Source organism: Parasteatoda tepidariorum, chromosome 2, assembly GCF_982258835.1.
Source record: "Parasteatoda tepidariorum strain Cologne lab strain chromosome 2, Ptep-v5.0, whole genome shotgun sequence".
NCBI lineage: Eukaryota > Metazoa > Arthropoda > Arachnida > Araneae > Theridiidae > Parasteatoda > Parasteatoda tepidariorum.
In genome coordinates, this window is record NC_141756.1 from 40,943,063 (window position 1) to 40,961,087 (window position 18,025).

An 18,025-nucleotide genomic window follows, 5' to 3' on the forward strand; every position below is an offset into this window, starting at 1 on the left:
AACTCATTAAAATATTGTACAACATTAGAACATGAACCCATTAAAAAATTGCACAACTTCCATTAAAAATTGTACAACATTAAAACATGGACAATTAAAATATATTTACATCAAAATCGTGTCTACATTGATGAATAAAGCAGTTTTGCATTATAAGTAACAATAGCTCTTTTCTACCTTTGTTTTTCATAAATTATTATAAAAACACATCAACAGAACGTTATTCATAAAAATTATCATAATATCAGTTATCAAAGCCATCAACATGCTTATAAAAGCATGTCATCTAAAGATGCATGACTAAAGATACATCACATAAAGATACATATCACCAGGATGCATCATGATATTGATAAAAGTTTCTGCCAAAACACCTGAAATTTACCTTAAACTGAATCATAAACTCGTTTTCTACAATCATCTCCCTTGCTACAATTCCTCTCTCTTCAATGTCAGAGTCTTTTTTCCACGTAAGAGCAGGACTGGGACGAGAGCAATAAACATTTTCCACCTTTAAAAAAAATCCTTTTTCAGCTTGAAGCAAATTTTGGAACAAAAATTTTCATAATTTATATTTGAAAAATTGCCTCACTTTAGAGTAAGGACTAAACCACCAGTTTGTTGGTTCGGGTCCGTTAACGTCTTCAAAATCGTCAAAAAGTTCAAAAGCATTAATTTCTGATCCACCTATGTAAATATCATCCAATGAGAGTGCTGGTAGAAGTTCTTCTCCCACAAAACCAGAAGGTTGCCACCATCGAATGCGAGTAGATGCTGTTCTAGCATCTTCAGGAATGAGTATGTGATCATGATGTGGTTGTGCATAAATAGAATAGTCTAGTTCATGTAATAGATACCATCTAATGCCTGCAAAACAACAAGGTAGAAATATACAATGTGCAAGGAAAAAAAAAGAATCACTCTAAATAACTTTTAAACTAATGATCAGTTTTTCATGTACTAGCTCTCAAACCTAATGGTTCTTGGGGAATGACCTCAAATATGCTAATTAGTTTCGACAGACGATATTTTAAGTTACGAAATCAGAGGTAAAAACTTACCTTCTCTGAATAAACATAACTTCTTTTCAATGGATTTGGATTCCTTATCCTCAAATATGGTCCCCATAATTTTGAAAGGAGAGCAGTCTAAAGTTTGGACCCTTTAATGCTAATTTTACTTTTTGTGTATTTCACTATATTACAAGAACTTTTCAAAGTACATTGGAAATTTTTTAAATATAGTTATAAAATTCGTTTATCCAAAGATAATTTTTTTATAATTATTTACTATTAGTTAATTTAGTAATAATCGAAAAAATTCAAATTTTAATGCATCAAATTTCTTGCATCATTTTAAAGATTGTAATTTTATAGGGTAAAATTAAATTCAATAATTACAAATTTAAAAAAGCTGTATATTCAAAATTCGATTTCTCAGGAACTATTCAACAGATTTCGCTTAAACATTGTATTTTGCCATTTAGAATTACATTTTTTAAAATGATATAAAATATTGTGTACTTTATAATTCAATAAGATAAATAATAATTATTAAAAATTATTTTTTGCATGGAGTTATCTTTGAAATAATAAATTTTATAACAGATTTTGCTGAAACATTGTATTTTGCCATTTAAAATTACAGTCTTTAAAATGATATAAAATATTGTGTACTTTATAATTCAACAAGATAAATAATATTTATTAAAAATTATTTTTTGCATGGAGTTATCTTTGAAATAATAAATTTTATAATTGTGTGTAAAATTTTTCCAACTACTTAAAAAAATTATCGAGATATAGCAAGATTGTTTGCTGAAAGGGGACCAACTTTGGTCCCCTTTCTTGACCAATCTGTTGGGACCCTATTTCTCAGATTGCAGCTACCTCCTATATTTAGAGGGTAAAGAATCCAAGTTTCTTTTAAAAAAAAGAACGTTTTTCTTTAAAGAATGTAAATTTTTGTGTCTGATTTCGTTAATTAAAATATCGTGCACACAAATTAATTAGCATATTTGCGTTAACCTTGTAAACGATTAAATTTGGAACCTAGAACATGAAAGTCATAACATTATGAACATGAACATTAGATCAAAAAAAGAAGAAAAAATTCAGGGTGATTCGTTTCTTTTGTGCACTATACACACTTACATAATAATTTGCTTAAACTTTTTTTTTTATCTATTTACATAGTTGAAACGTAACTTTTACATATTATACATTGTTATTAAAAACTTTATAACATTAGGCATTTGCTTTTATGGTAAACCTAGCCCACTTATTAAAAATAGTGATAATTCATTAATGTAGCCACTATAGAGGTAACAGTCAAGTGGTCTACAGCTATGAAAGATATAGATAGATGGCAATCAAATATAGTCTATGTGCAGTTACTACTTATCTTTAGAATAATAATTACAAGAAATATCTCCTTTCCAAAACTGTCTTTCAATTGATAAAAATATTTTTAAAATGTCAGCAAAAGTTTCTTTTAAAGTGTACTTTTTGTAGAAAATTGTTCATTTGTGAATATTGAAGTCTAATACATTAAAAAACTGAGCTATAAGTAATGACTTTTTTTAAATTCCTTATTTGCATAGTATTAGCCTTGTTGGCTTAAATAAGATGTAAGATGATCATACTAACCTCCATTCTTTGAATACTGAAGATATGCATTATGATTACGTGAAGTTGCTCCAATACAAGCTAAATTATCCCCATATCCTCCAATTTGTGCAACAAACTGGATGAACCTGTAAAATAAATACATGAATACTACATGTTTGTTAAATAAAATAAAAAAATCTTTTAAAGGATAATCATATTAAACTAAAATGTAATGCGTAAATATGTGATTTTCTTCCTACATACACTTTTGTCTAATTCAATAACACAAATAACCAGTTGTACAGAAATCGAATCAGGTAAAATGACAAGAAACTAATACTAGCTCAGAACATTAAAAATGATTATTTTAAATAATAAAATTCTAATTTTTATACAAACTCTTGACAGTGAAATTAAATAACAGGAAGCCATTGAGAAGATAACGTATCAAAAACTTTAATTTTATGCATTTATACATGAATAATTCCTTTCAGTGAACAAATCTTATTAAACTTATGAGTATTATTTTATGAGTATCTTAATTTAAAGAAATGTAAATGACTAGATATTATAAAAATGTAGTAATACATAATTTTCATAGCAGTATTTTTTTAAACTAAATATTATCATTCTGAACAGAAAATATATTATTCTCATCTGAAATTCCAGGTCTAAAGATAAATAAACTGACAATTTATTTGTATAAATTAAATAATAAAATATTAGAAACATGGATCGAGATAATTTCCAGATTTTTGAAATAAAATATAAAATCATGGGATATACTTAGCATCTCTCAAATCTAAATCAACTGTCTCCAAAACTCGAGGTCCAGGACCACTGAAAACTGCAGCAAAGTCTTCAACCAAAACTGAACAAGGAAGACCAATTTTACCACCAACTACATACTTCCAGAAGGTTGGATCGAAATCTTTACCATCGAAACTTTCTTTCAAAAATACCTAAAAGTTAAGAAATAATGCTACAATAAACAATGCTATGATATAAAAAAAATTTCCTGAATAATAAATAAAATATTAATAAAGAACTAAATTCTTAAAGCAAATTCAGTAAGAAATAAAAAGATTTTTTAAAAGATTATTTAAATATAATTTCAAGTAAACAATAAGACAAATTATAGTGCAATTAATAAATGTAAGGACATATAAAATGTATAGAACACACACATAAAATGCATAACTGTCAGGAGATACTAATGCATTATCATATCATCAGATATTGCAATTAATAAATAATATATTGCAATTAATAAATGTAAGGAACAGACATATAAAATGTATAGAACATACATATAAAATGCATAACTGTCAGGAGATACTAATGCATTATCATCAGATTCTTGACCCTTTCCAATAAAAACATATTATAAATATATAGTTTAACAACATTGTATATGAATATATACTTACAGGTCTATCTTCTGTTTTGGAACAAATATCTCCCAGGTATCCCTTGTCACATTTACATTTTAGTTCAACACAAGATCCATGACCATGACAATGATGGGGACATTGTGGGCCAATATAAACATCCTTGATTGTCCACATATGAGAAGGTATTGCATCTTGGGTAGCTACTTGCATCCACCGAAATCGAGTCCACCTTTGAAGAAAATATAACACAAATAAAGTTGAATGCAAAATAGGTTTTGTAAAAAAATTTAATTTCAAGAAAATTTTAAATCAAAAGTTTCTAAAGCATTAATTAAATTACTATTTTTTGATCGTATTCATGGAATAGCTTGTTTACATTAACAATTTTTTACACCAATACGTCACAGTTAAATCAAAGAAGAATTTTGACAGTTCAAATGATGTATAAACACTAATAATCTGGGAAAAAGAGCCACAATTTCTCAGTGGTTAAAGCACAGAATTGTCATTTTGAAGAACTGGGGTTCGATAGCCCCAGTGACACCTTAAAGCCACCTAGCTTCAGATTGATGGGTACCAGCTTGCCTGGTAAATAAAGGTGGCCAGTGCACAGTGCTGACCACAATGCCGCAATCATGTTATCAGTCTCAAAATTGTGGAACCTTAACCACCATGACCTCCCTGGCCCACAGCAGGGTGAATGCTTTACTTTTACTCTGAAAAATAATTGTATTAAATGATCTTCCTTTTGAACAAAGAGAGAAGAAACCAGATTTTATTGAAAAGAGGCAACTCTCTTCAAGCATAGAAAAAACTAGTAGTTGTTGTCAAGCACAAATGTGTCCTATCTTAAAATTAATGAAGCAATATATTAACTAAGAAAAGAAATTGAAATTTTATATCATTGCTAATATATGGGAATCAAATTTCAAGTCTCATAAAACAATCTCAATGTTCTTGTAAATGTCAATATCAATGTCAGTATTCTTGTAAAGAACGTTATTTTTTTACAATTATACAGTAACGCACGTTCAAAAAACATTATTGAGAAGCAATGTAGCAATAGCTTGACAGTCTTATCCTTAACAGCCCCTTAAATGAATAAATTCTTGTAAAGGCATTGATTTTATACTGTTTTTCTCAAATTGAATTTCAGAAATCTGAGAAGCTATGCAGGTCAGACAGAGGAATTTTATTTGAAAAAACATGAAAGAGTTAAATATATACTTGATTCTTGAACAATGATGCATACGTATTGCAAAAGCGGGTAAAAATTCTGATAACTGAAGGGAAAAGTTTACAGCAAAGTATATGGTTCATATTGCATCTTTTAAATTATTTGAATTTGTCAAAAAGGAATTCTATGAGAACTAATATTATTTCTGACACAACTAAATGTTATAATATCAATAAGCTTATTGTAATTAACATAATAAACTCTCATTAATTTTCATCTCACTAACTTTTATGAAACATGAAACATTTTTAATGGAAAAGTTAGCAATTCAGATCATCAAATTAAAAACTTTAAGTACCTTAAAGAACTTACTTAGAGATAATATCTCCATTCAATGGAAAAATAAAACGTTGCCAAGGAACTGGTGCAAAGTATATGGATGGATATTGAGCCACGCCAGGGCAGGAAAGTTCCATTGGAAGACATTTTTTACTCACTTCTTGCCAAGTTTCACCAAAATCAACAGAATATTCTAGTTTAACAGGTACACCTGGATCTTCCCAACTCTCATTACAACCAACGGAGAGCTAGATTAGAAATGACATTCTCACATTCAATTAAACTGAAACAGCTAAACAACAATATAACAATAGCATAAATATAAAATAAGCTAAAATTTAATATGATAAAAAATTATTTTAATTAAAAAATAAATATATTTATTTTTACTAATAGTTAAATTTTCAATGTAAAAATTCTTACAGGACATTTCAACACAAATACAAAAATTTTGTACCATATCAACAGAGCTCAGCTACTATGGTATCTTTTCAAATTAGCATACATTTAAATTTGAAATAGTGATTAAAACAAAAACTTAAGTACACAAAACAATATCTCCAATACCACTTACCATAAATTCCAGTACATAATGTTTTTTCACGTGAATATCAATAGTCTCCATGATGGCATTTTCATTGCTTATGGATTTCCCAACAGCCACTTTGTGATTACTATGGCAGTATTTTTCGTTAGCAATATGAGTGGCAGTCAGCCACTCACTCTCAACCAAAAAATGTCCCTCTTCCAGTGAAAGATATTTTTCTGGTGCCTGCAACTCTCCTCCAATAAATATGTTATCAACAGCCCAGTCATGTTGTGCTCTACCACCATGATGAGGTTGCCACCAGCGAATACGGACAACACTTCCTCTTGCTTCTTCATTTAAAGGTACAACAACATAGCTAAAAATAAAATTATTATTTTTAAAACAAATAAAGCTTGAAGTTATTAAGTACTTTTGCAATATATTTTTTATTACCCATAAAAATAACCTTTCTTTTAAAATTAAAATAACTTCCTAATTCAGGGTGCAAAATTTCTACTTACCAGCTCCTTTTTGGGGACCAAATATTTAGCGCTGGTGAATAAGTAACAGACTTTTACTCAAGAAAAACAGAATTTGACTTGAGGACAGCAATGTTTTACTCTAGAATAACTGAGTAAAACTTGAAAATAACAGAGGCTGAAAGTTACAAAGTGACACAAGGGCTGACAGATGGTATTTTTGTGCCAAAAGACAGTGGTATACAAATATGAAGCGTTAAAAGTACAGGGAACATTTTTAATATGTTAACTTCTTATTTCAACGGCTTTCACTTCAATTATGTGGATGATACTGAAGCCATTAAGACCTTATGGTAACAAAATTTTAAGTTAATATTATTACTTTGCAATAAATTAGTTACCCTTTTTCAGTTCCTACATTCTTTTACAGTTTTAGTCACCAAAGTGTTCTTTTCCCTACAACTGTTAACATTTTAAAAATAGTTAATATTTTTCATGAAAATCGAGGCAAACAAAAATTTTAGCCTGGTTAGCAGGTTAAAAACTGAACTAAAATTTTAAGTTCAGAATCAAATAAAATAATTTTCATATTCATCCTCATTTTTACATTTTCAATTAAAATGAAATTTCTTTTTTATTTCCTATTGGCAGTTCTATATATTTATATTAAAGATTTTGTTATGGTTTTTTATTTTACAACTGTTTCATCATATAATTTCATGAATGAAAAAACTTATGAAAAGTTATCAAAAGTTGGGCAAAATCAGAAGGACTGGTTTATAATGTTTAACAACAATGTATAAATAATAAAAATATGGCATAAATAATAGCAATATAAATTAATACAATTTTCAATATCAATTATTTAAAATAGATAAAACAGATTTCTATCAAAAATAAAAGCACTTAATTTGAAAAAAAAAGTTTTCAAACTGAAAACTATAAAATTTAAATTCTAGAATCTGACATCAAATTTTTCACATAGTTTTTCCAATTGTAAATCATTTTATAATGATTATTAAAAGTTAGAATAGCATACATTTTTCACCAGATCCCTAAGATATTTCTTAATCCAGTGTTTTTCCTAATGAAAAACCAATTTTCCCTCCAAATATTTAAACTTGTCTTAACTAAAAAATCTTATAATACAGTATTGAATCTAATTCAGTATTGAAAATTTTTGAAGAACAAAATCCTTAGAATAATTATTCATACTTATCTTCAAATATAAGAAAACTATGATAAAAAATAAGCTTTTAAAGAGCTAATAATTTTAAAATCTGATTACATTTTAAACTGATTTTAGGAACAAGTAACTAATTTATACTGTTTTTAAAATAATGCTGTAAAACAATATTACCTGGGATAAATGTAGCTCTTAAAATACAACTCTTTTAATGATTTCCATGTTATACCACCATTTAATGAATATTGCAGAAAAACAGTGTTGTTGCTAGAAGTAGGTGGTGATATACAACCATATCGGAAATAAAAAGTAATGATAGTGGCTGATTTTAGATTCAGATCTTTAGTTACTAACTGACGACTGCAACTCTGTAAAAAGAATATTTGTGCAAGAACATATTCATAAAAGTATAATTGTGAACAGTTATAGAAATGCATAATAAGAATTACACATTTATTGACATTAATAACTAAAAAGTTGGCTTCTGAAAGACATGTATGCCTAAAAAAAACACTTTAGTTAAAATAATTAACCTCCCTTAATTATTTAACTAAGGTCTTACAGTTTGTTATGCATCAGAGCTAACCTATTTTCATCATGGTCTAATTCAAAAAAATATTATATTGGCATTCAACAAATTTGCCCATTCAAGAAATTATCAGAGAATTAGGAAAAGAATAAAAGCTTACTGTTAAAAATGTATTGCTACAGTAATTACTTAAAATTATAGACCTGAAATTATCAATTTATAATTATATATAAAAAAAATAGTGTGTGGAGTCCCTCGGCGCGAAAGAAGTTAAACTTCGTAACCTGCCGCGTTAATTGTAGAAGAATCAGCAGTCGTAGAAGGATCACTAGTTCTATTCAATGACTCTTTTTCCTGCTTCGCTCGCTTCCCTGCTCTGTAATAACGGTAATATTGTGCATTTTTCCCTCGTGGACCACTTGAACCAGTGGAAGTGCTTATCCTCTCGCCTAGAGCCCCTGAATTAGACAGGCTGACTCATCATCTATTTTTGGAGCAAAGAGCTTACAAAAGCACAATACTAACATAACGTTAACAGTTAACTTGGGAACTTGTTTGCTCCAATATTGCTTGATAGGTCAGCTCTGATAGTATAGGAGCCTTAGTCTCGCCATTGAAAATGTATTTGTATTAATAATGTATGTGAATGCGTCGTAATGTAATTTCAAAAGAGAAAACCTAACAATCAATTGATATTCACAAGAGACGTACCTTAACATAACCTTAAATCCGTCGCATTGTCCGTGGGATTGTTTTCACTCATTTTTTACAATTGTTATCCACTAAATTTGAAAATAAAAAATACTATCCTATTAAATTATATGTGTATCAAATCAAACTAAAAAAATATTTACAGAAAAACAATACTTTTATGACTTTTATGCTAGTGAGAACCAAAACAATACGGAAATGAATGAGGGAAAACTGGATCCTACCACATGATTTCCCGGCCAATAAAAATGTAGTGTTAAACATTCAACGCAACCTTGTTGGAAGTCGCATAAGAAGTATAACTTCAAAAAAGATTAACAAAGTTGCTTTAGAATCCAACATTTCATATATAGCAACCTGATAACAAGGAAACAAGTTTATAAATATATTGCTGAAAACTGTTTTGATAGGGCAAGAAAATAAATAAAATAACCTACTCCATAAAAGTGCAAAGAAGAGCCAGATGCTACAGGTCCACATAGTTCAGATAACATCCCTCCAACAACTAAAGAGTATTTACTAGAGGAAGGCTCTGTTTGGAATGTATCTCTTAATCCTGTTGGCAATGAAGATTTACATTCTCCACAATCACCACCAGTCCAACCATCATCACACCTTTAATGAGGAAAAAAATTGATTCCTTAATAAGTTTGTCATAATTGCTGTAATAAAGATAAATAATTCTTCAATTTCAAAACTACGTCATTTACTAATGCCCTTCGACAGAGGGGAAAATTCATTACTTGTTAAATAAAAAAAAATACTTCTCTCAAGCTTGCATTCTCATACAAAACTCTCATTTTTATATATAATTATAATAACATTTATTAAGTGAATGAATAAAAATTATAAAGAAGATCAACAGAAAATTTTAAAACTGTGTTAAGACTTTCTTGCAGTTTAAAACATAAGTCAACAAGAATCAATTTGAAACACAAAAACAAACGAATGAGATTAAGTAATATAAAACAATTGGGGTAAAACATACAGTTATTCATTTAAAATAAGATATTTTGGAGATTACTAAAATATTTTATAAGTAGTTACACTTTAAACAGCCTGATAAATTTGAAAGAATTGACATCAATTCTCCCTTGAAATTAGTCAAACTAAATAAGCAAAACATTTCAAATGTTGTTATTTCATAACTTTTTTAATGAATTTGTTCCTTCAACCTTCTTTTCATGCATTTTTCAACTACAAATATTTAATTGAAGAAGTGCTATAAAATTATCAAATATTTGAAATTGTGTTAAGTGTTTAAAAAATATACAGAAAATATGCTCGAATACATCGTTACTTCGAAAATTACAGAGAAAATACATTTCCTTTTTCATAAATCATTAAGGAGACACCTAATTACAAAAGTTATTTTGATTGCAAGATTTTCAGAAAAGTATGTCACAGACAACTGCTGCTAAACTTATCAAGAAAAAAGTCGCTAATCTGAAGCAACACGTGTAATTTTTATTGAAGCTTAGATACAAGGGCATTCTCATTCCATACATTGGCAGACCCATGAAAATTTGTTCTTATCAGATTCAAAAAATTGTTGCATTAAAACCTCGTTTCTTAATTAAACTAATGTTAAATGTAGTTCCTTAAAAGTAAATTGCAGTAAAGCAGATTTCAGCAAAATTAAGGGATAATGGTTCAAATTAATATAATTTAAATCTGGGAAAACACTGACCCATCTCTTTTCCATAGATTTATGAATTTTTTTTAAAAAAAAACATGATCAATTTTTAACAAGTACATTATTTCATACTTTTAACAGTACAAACAAATCTGACATGTTTATAAAGAGGCTTGTTAAAATTTGCAATAATCTTTTCCTTCACTGATCTTTTACAATTTACTCAAATCTTAACCTAATAATATCTTCATTTCTAAACTAATTTACAAAAATAAAAAAGAAACTTCAGCTGATACTGAATGAAACAAAAACAACTAAAACATTATATGGAAACTTGAACATAAACACTGTAAATTGCAATCTAATTACACTATTTAAGAAGCAGAAACAGTTAGCATTCAACTCGGCAGTTGATTAATAGGTGATGTGGGAGACACATATAACTCAGGATACTTTGAATCTTGATAGCTAATAGCTAAACTACAGCAGATAGCTAAACCACAATTGTAAGCACATCATGAGTTAGCTACATCAACTATTAGTCAAAAGGGAATTCATTATTGCAAAAATGAATGACAAATTTCCCTTATTAGGGTGTTTTCCTTTAAAATGATGGTCATAATTAATAGTGTAACAGTATTCAAATACTGAAAATTATTAAGCAGAAAATTACTAAGCTAACATGTGATTGACAACAGAAAAATGCAGAGAACAGCTTAAACAAGTAGATGTTTCAGTATCTGAATAACAATGAATGAGAGGTTCACATTTTGGATCATACTTGCAAATACCAGAGCTACATTTTCCATGACCCGAGCACATATTCTCACATTCTTCACCAACATATAAGTGACCCAGGGCCCAAGTTTGTGAGGATTTAAATCCAAGTGGTTGTATCCATCGGAATCTAGTAGTCTGTGTCCTATATAAAATATACATACAAATTATATTTCAAATGTTTAATGGGATATATAGTTTATACATGCTATATTATAGTTTATACATATAACTAACGATTCTAAAAAATAAATAAATTTCAATCATATCTCCTCCAAAAAAATTATTAGGGCTTTTTTTTTCCTTATACACAATTTTATAAAATAAGATGATAAATAAAACAAAAGAGACAACTTAAAAAAGCATGTGCTTTTAGAAACCAAATTTTACACAGAGAACATTAAAATAAAATTTTACCATAATATAGAAGAATTTAGCAAATATTCTATAATGGTATTTATTATTCACAATAACTTAGAGAAATTTTTACATTTAGAATAACATAGCATTTAAAAGTTTCAGCTAACATTTAGAATTTTTTGAACTAAAATAAGCACATTTTACTTTCATAAAAAATATTTATGTTTAAATATTAGAAGTCCAATTTGATTCTTAAAATAATATGTACTTCACATATGAAACAAAAAAAAACTTAATACATAATTCATGAAATTTATGGACAATTTTTACTTTTATAAAATAATAATGTTAGGATACAAATAGTGCAATTTGTTCCTTAAAATAAAAATACTTTATGTATAAATATATAAAAAAAAATTTAAACATAATTTATAAAATAAGGAAAACAATTGGAGAATAAATAAAAAGGAATACAATTACCTTGTATAGTAAGGTAGAGGAAGAGATATGCGAGTAATATCGTCATACATATCTGAATGATAGATACTGCCCTCAAAGTAATCAGCACAATCCACATTCATTGGCAAGCAATCTCGCTGAACGAGATCCCATGTTTTTCCCATATCAATACTGTATTCCAGTAAGATTTCTACAAAAAAATAACTACATAAAAAATTTATCGTCAATAAATTTAGTGTAGAATAAATTCAACAATGCTTATATAAGTGTAACTAACGTTTCAATATTTTATTGTAAAGAGAATTATGAAATCTGACAAAGCAGAATTTTTTGTTTCAGGAAAATAATGAGAAGAAAAAACATTTTAGGTTTAGAGCTTCAGACTACATCTTTATTTCCCTTTCAAACTAAACTATACTCAGTGCACAACAACCTATGGAGGGCCAAAGCCTACAGTGCACATCCAAGTTTTCTTGACCTAGGGCTTTGGGATGCAGGAGCAGATGTTCCAGTTGGGTGGTCAGCCGAACACAGAACCTCCAGTGTTAAGTCTATAAGCAAGCTTGGCACTCGTTTCATTGACTTACTAAAAGGATGAGAGGCTTAATCACCCATGCTTGGTCAGAGGATAGAACCCTACATCTGTGGCCTGTGGTCGGTCACAAAGCACTATCTTTCAGTTATCGAGCTTCCATTTCCCTTTTAACAATTTATTATTTATAGAATTTTTTTTTGTTCTTGAAAATGCCTACTAATACTTAAGTTATGAAGGAAATTATTGCAATGTTCCAAAACCTTCAAGAAAAAATTGCTATTCAATCAGACAAAAAATGGTACTTAATTATAGAAACAACTCAACTATAAAATTAATTATTCAACAAGAAAACAAAATTGTGATTTTCAGTGACAGTAATGAAGCACTTTACTGACTTATAACATTTGTATTATGCTTTTTCTTATGTTGATTATCTTTTAAGTATTTCTGATATTAGAGATAGAAGTAAAATAAAGAAATAATGAAAAATGCAAAATAATTTATTACCATAGCAAGTTGCTGAATTTGATTTACAACCCATCACAAGCTCAAATTGAATGTAAGTATTTTCACTAACAACCACATCTGTTGTAACAGCATATCTTCTATCATCTGCCCCTATATAATTCATACAAATAAGTATTACAAAATAATACTTATTTCACTTTAAAAATGAATTAAACAAAACAAAAGTTAGATTTCAATAGTAGAAACAAAATTTACCTTTGAAATGCAGAAAATTATTTTTACTTCCACACGTAGGTTCAAGCTTTGCTCCTGGGTTAAGAACCCAATTAGCTTCTTTCGTGCTGCTAAAGTCATCATTCAATGTCGAAACTCCATTGGCATCTCCTCCGATAAACACCTGGAAACATTTATAATCCTTTTATTAGTTTGGGCATAATTCAACAAGTCTACCTTTATTTTAAATTTTAAAGCTAATTATATAACATGAAAAATTATATTTACAGATTTAACATGTAAACATGTACTGAATGTTCAGCAGCATGTGAAATTTTACTTAGACTAAACTCATTATTTTCCAAAATGTTGTCCTGAAAAAAATTTTCAAATTTAATAAGAAATGAGAAATATATTTGGTATTTAAATTAAACTTTATTGAAACAGCACCACTAGCAAGTTGCACATAAAATCCTCCAAAGCATTGATTAGTGGCAAAAAAATTTAATTTAGAAAAATTGTACAAATTGTTATGTTCTGTTGTTATGGCAAGAAACCTGAAAAGTAGAAGAAAATAACACAATATTCATTCACTTGCTATTATCAGACTAACTGTCAACTTTCTTCTTACGTCCACAATAAATAAATACAGAGAATAGCTTTTTGAATGTTAAAAGACTTTTTAAATTAAGTATATACTTCTTCTTTACTTCTACGCAGAATAATAATTAATTTTAAAATTAAAACTACATGCTTTAAAATATTCATGTACTCCACTAATATTTTCATTTCAATGTTTTCTTAAGAGTTATAGGAATCTGAAGCATTCAAAATAGGTTATTCAATAAATAGTTTGAGATGTAAATAGTAAAACAATAAAGAAGTAAACCAAACATTGAAAATTAGAAATATCTCTTTTTACAAAATTATTTTAAAATGCTGCTAATTTAAATTCTATTTTATACTGCCTCATATGATTCTTTAACTATAAATTTAAATAAAGTTCAATATATTTCAAATAAAATTTAAAATTTTGTTAATAGTAAAAAATTTTATCGAGAATTAATGATTTATCACATTATTGTAACTGTAAAAATATTTAGCTTTATAAGTAGATGCATGATGGAATAATATATATATATATATATGTATAAGTAATGTATACAATATAAACATCAGAAGTATGATAATTTTGTAATTGTTGTGAGGCATTTATTTAAATACCTATTATTATTTATTAGTCTTGGACTACCTAAAGCTGAAAATTGTTTTTAAAGAATATTCACTTAAAATGTAAAATATTTGTCATAATCTCATTTTAAATCATATCTTTAAAATATCAAATATAAAAATGAAACTAAATAAATATTACCTGATCCAAAGCCCACTCTTCTGAAAATGATCCATCAAAAGATGGTTGCCACCATCTTAACTTAGTTGCATTTGTGCGAGCATGGTGGGGAAGTTCAATCGCAATATATGAGGGATGAGATACTCGAGCACTTTCACCAAAACTAAATTGCTCCAACATGTTCCACGTTGAACCACCATCAATGGAATATTGTAAAAGAACTGGCTGTTCCTCTGCTGATGGAATAGATGATTTGCAACCAAGTCTCAAGTAAAATTGTATAGAGCTGGAAACAATTTTCAAACTTTCATCATTTGGTGAACGTATTCCAAATTTGCGTTAATGAATGTTACATATTAAATGGCAAATAATGGTTAAAATTTAACTAAATAGGAGGATCAAAAATTAAAATTAATAATTTCGGCTCAGCACTTTATATCTTCAGTCTTTGTAACATTTTGTGTCTTTAAATCAATTCATAATTATAAATGCTTGCGTGTTAAATTAAAAGCACAAATTTAAAATATATATAAGTAATTTTGTAATCGCTAACAAGAGTCTTTTAAAAATCCAATAAAATTTTAAACACTTTCTACACACCGTAAGCTTATAAAAATTAGTTGTTTCTTTTATTAACAACCCCTAGCTACTAGCAACCATATAAAGATAATTTTGATATCACTTCTTTCATACTTACTTATCATACATGTTAGGTTTTTTTCATACTAAAATTTATTTATAAGAAGAACTATAATAGGTTATTTTGAGTTTATCATTTCGCAACCATTGCAATATAGCTTTATTATCAAACTCAAAACATACTCCTTTTTAGACTTCTTACATAATACTTTTCATTACCATTTTCATCGTCATGAAGAGTAAAAATTGGTTATATTTTCATTTTAAAAGGGCAAAATACACATTACAAAACAGAAACTACATAAAACTAGTATTAACATATTAGCTTCCACAATATTGAAAAAAAAGCACCCTGTGCCAAGTCGTTTTATCTGCCGATATTACTGGTAATTGTGAAATAAAATCAAGTATAAATCAGAAATAGTGTTTTTTTTACATAAGTTTAGCAGTTCCTCAACTAAGTAACTGAGCAGTTCCCCGTGTCAGTTACTTTTTTGAAGAGCCTGACTTCTTCTCTTTTCTATATTCTTTGCCTGAGACAACACATGTTTCCTGTGGCCAGAATGCATGGAAAACTGAGACACGGCATAAGTGTCTCAGCGCAACTAATGAGTTAAACAAAAATCAGGGTTAAAGTTTGGCCTATTTTTCATACCTAGAAAAAGTTTGTTAAATTACATATTAAAAGACTATTTTCCAAAGACTCTATGAACACAAAAACTTACCTTTTAGAAAGGCTGAAAATTTCGCAAAACATCGCTTATAATAACTTTTTTTAGGTTTTATACGCATGCTTTATTTTGCTTTTAAAAATGGATTGAGAAAAAATTAGCCACTTAGATAAATTTAAACATTCTGGTATGGGGAAATGCACAATAATAAATCCCATTTATGAAAATAATTGTTTATTAAATTTATTTTTTAGTCCTTTAAATAAATAAATCAACTTGAAAATATAGGTTGTAAAAAAGAAGATTAACTCACCCTACAAAAGTCAAGTCAAGATCTCTAGACATGAGGACTCTTTCTCCTTGGAAAGTAAATACTAAACTAGTACTACTGATCAATATGCCACAGCTCAAAGATATTTCAGATCCACTCCAAACCTCCCAGTTTTTAGAATCAATTTTATTTTCTGTGAAGTGAAATAAAAAAAAATGAAATTAGTTTTTTTTTAAGTAAACAATATACTAAAGACACCAATTTCATAATTTTTTTCTGCATTGTTCACATATTATTCAGCAATCATAATTCATTTACACAAATAGACTGCATTGAAAATAATTTGTGAAGAATAAATAAAAAGAAACTCTAAACATGTTATTAGAGGACTGAGTAACACATCATTGCAATGAAGATAGAAAAAAACAATTTCTTTTTTGTATGAGGTATGAGATACAGTATAGTTAAAAAACCATCCATTCGAGTACAAAATTAAAATTTCTATAATGATAAAGAAATTTCTAAACTATGAAAAAATTTAAAAGTTTTTATTTGTGAGTTATTGTAAAGTATCATTGTTTTCTGATAAGTTAATAATGTATTGCATGTTTTCATATCTATTTTAATTTATATTACTGGTGAAGATGAGCAGGTAAAAAATATATTTCATTATGGTTAATTCTTGGTATTTCTCAAATCTTTATGGTTGTGGCAATTAGAAACTTCCCAACATATAACTGATACTGAAACATTTTATTTAGTTTCCAAATCAAATTAAATACGAAATAGTATTTGGAAAATTGTTACACTTTTTCCTTTATTGCTTTTTCCTTTTTATTGCATTTTTTCTTATTGTTTTATGTCTAATAAAACCACATCTACATTTAGGCATTTGTCAAAAATTATTTAATTCATGAAAAAAATATGTCTCAAATTAACAATATAATAACAATATATATGTATATATATATAAAATAAAAAGAAACTACTCTCTACTTATACTCATGATTTGATTAAAGCTCTGTTTTCCATCAAGTAAAAACAGCAAAAAAACATTAGCTAGCTAATTTTTTAATATAAAACTAATTTTTGTTAGAGCTAGTTCTACAAAGAGAGAGAAATTAAAATCCCCTGTCATGATTGACCATTTCGCAAAAATACTTTTTTTAAAACTAGTACAACTCTTAGTGGATAATGATAATGATGCTATTTAATATTCATCAAATAAATTCAAGAAATATAAAGCTGGCAGTTAAACATGTCTGTATATGAAAGAAGTAATTACCATCAAATCTATCTTTCAACAAACTAGGATTAGGAGGTCCACTTTGACAAAAATCTCCGTAATAGTTGTCATCACATTCACACATGACACCATTAATGCAAAACCCATGTCCCATACAATGTAAAGCACAAGAAGGTCCAATGTATATGTTATCAATAGCCCACGAAGATGGAGAGTCTCTCAGAGAGTGATATCCTTGAGTCCATCGGAATCGCACGTTTCTAGAGTACATAAAACCATCTTATTATAGAAGATCACAAAATCTCTACAAATGTAAGACTAATAAAAGTTTTTTTTTAAAAAAAAAGCAGATTCTACTCAATATTTTAAAAAAAATAGTCTTTATTGAAAGTTATTAGGGTTATAAATAATCAAATTTTTAAACTGAAGTCTCAAATTTTTAAACT

General features: G+C 27.9%; 1 protein-coding gene across 1 annotated transcript in view; it reads right to left on the reverse strand.

Moving 5' to 3' along the window:
• LOC107453741 (reelin) overlaps window positions 1-18,025 on the reverse strand; it is an 87,691-nt gene that overhangs the window by 15,461 nt on the left and 54,205 nt on the right. The window contains exons 41-56 of the mRNA XM_087157239.1: window positions 17,619-17,839; window positions 16,376-16,526; window positions 14,774-15,038; window positions 13,444-13,585; window positions 13,228-13,338; window positions 12,207-12,375; window positions 11,371-11,511; window positions 9,391-9,568; window positions 7,888-8,081; window positions 6,094-6,424; window positions 5,553-5,767; window positions 4,040-4,232; window positions 3,396-3,571; window positions 2,649-2,755; window positions 593-867; window positions 386-511 (exon numbers count right to left, since the gene is read on the reverse strand). Of these exons, the coding sequence (XP_087013365.1) occupies window positions 386-511; window positions 593-867; window positions 2,649-2,755; window positions 3,396-3,571; window positions 4,040-4,232; window positions 5,553-5,767; window positions 6,094-6,424; window positions 7,888-8,081; window positions 9,391-9,568; window positions 11,371-11,511; window positions 12,207-12,375; window positions 13,228-13,338; window positions 13,444-13,585; window positions 14,774-15,038; window positions 16,376-16,526; window positions 17,619-17,839 (2,995 nt within the window). The remainder of the gene's footprint in view (window positions 1-385; window positions 512-592; window positions 868-2,648; window positions 2,756-3,395; window positions 3,572-4,039; window positions 4,233-5,552; window positions 5,768-6,093; window positions 6,425-7,887; window positions 8,082-9,390; window positions 9,569-11,370; window positions 11,512-12,206; window positions 12,376-13,227; window positions 13,339-13,443; window positions 13,586-14,773; window positions 15,039-16,375; window positions 16,527-17,618; window positions 17,840-18,025) is intronic.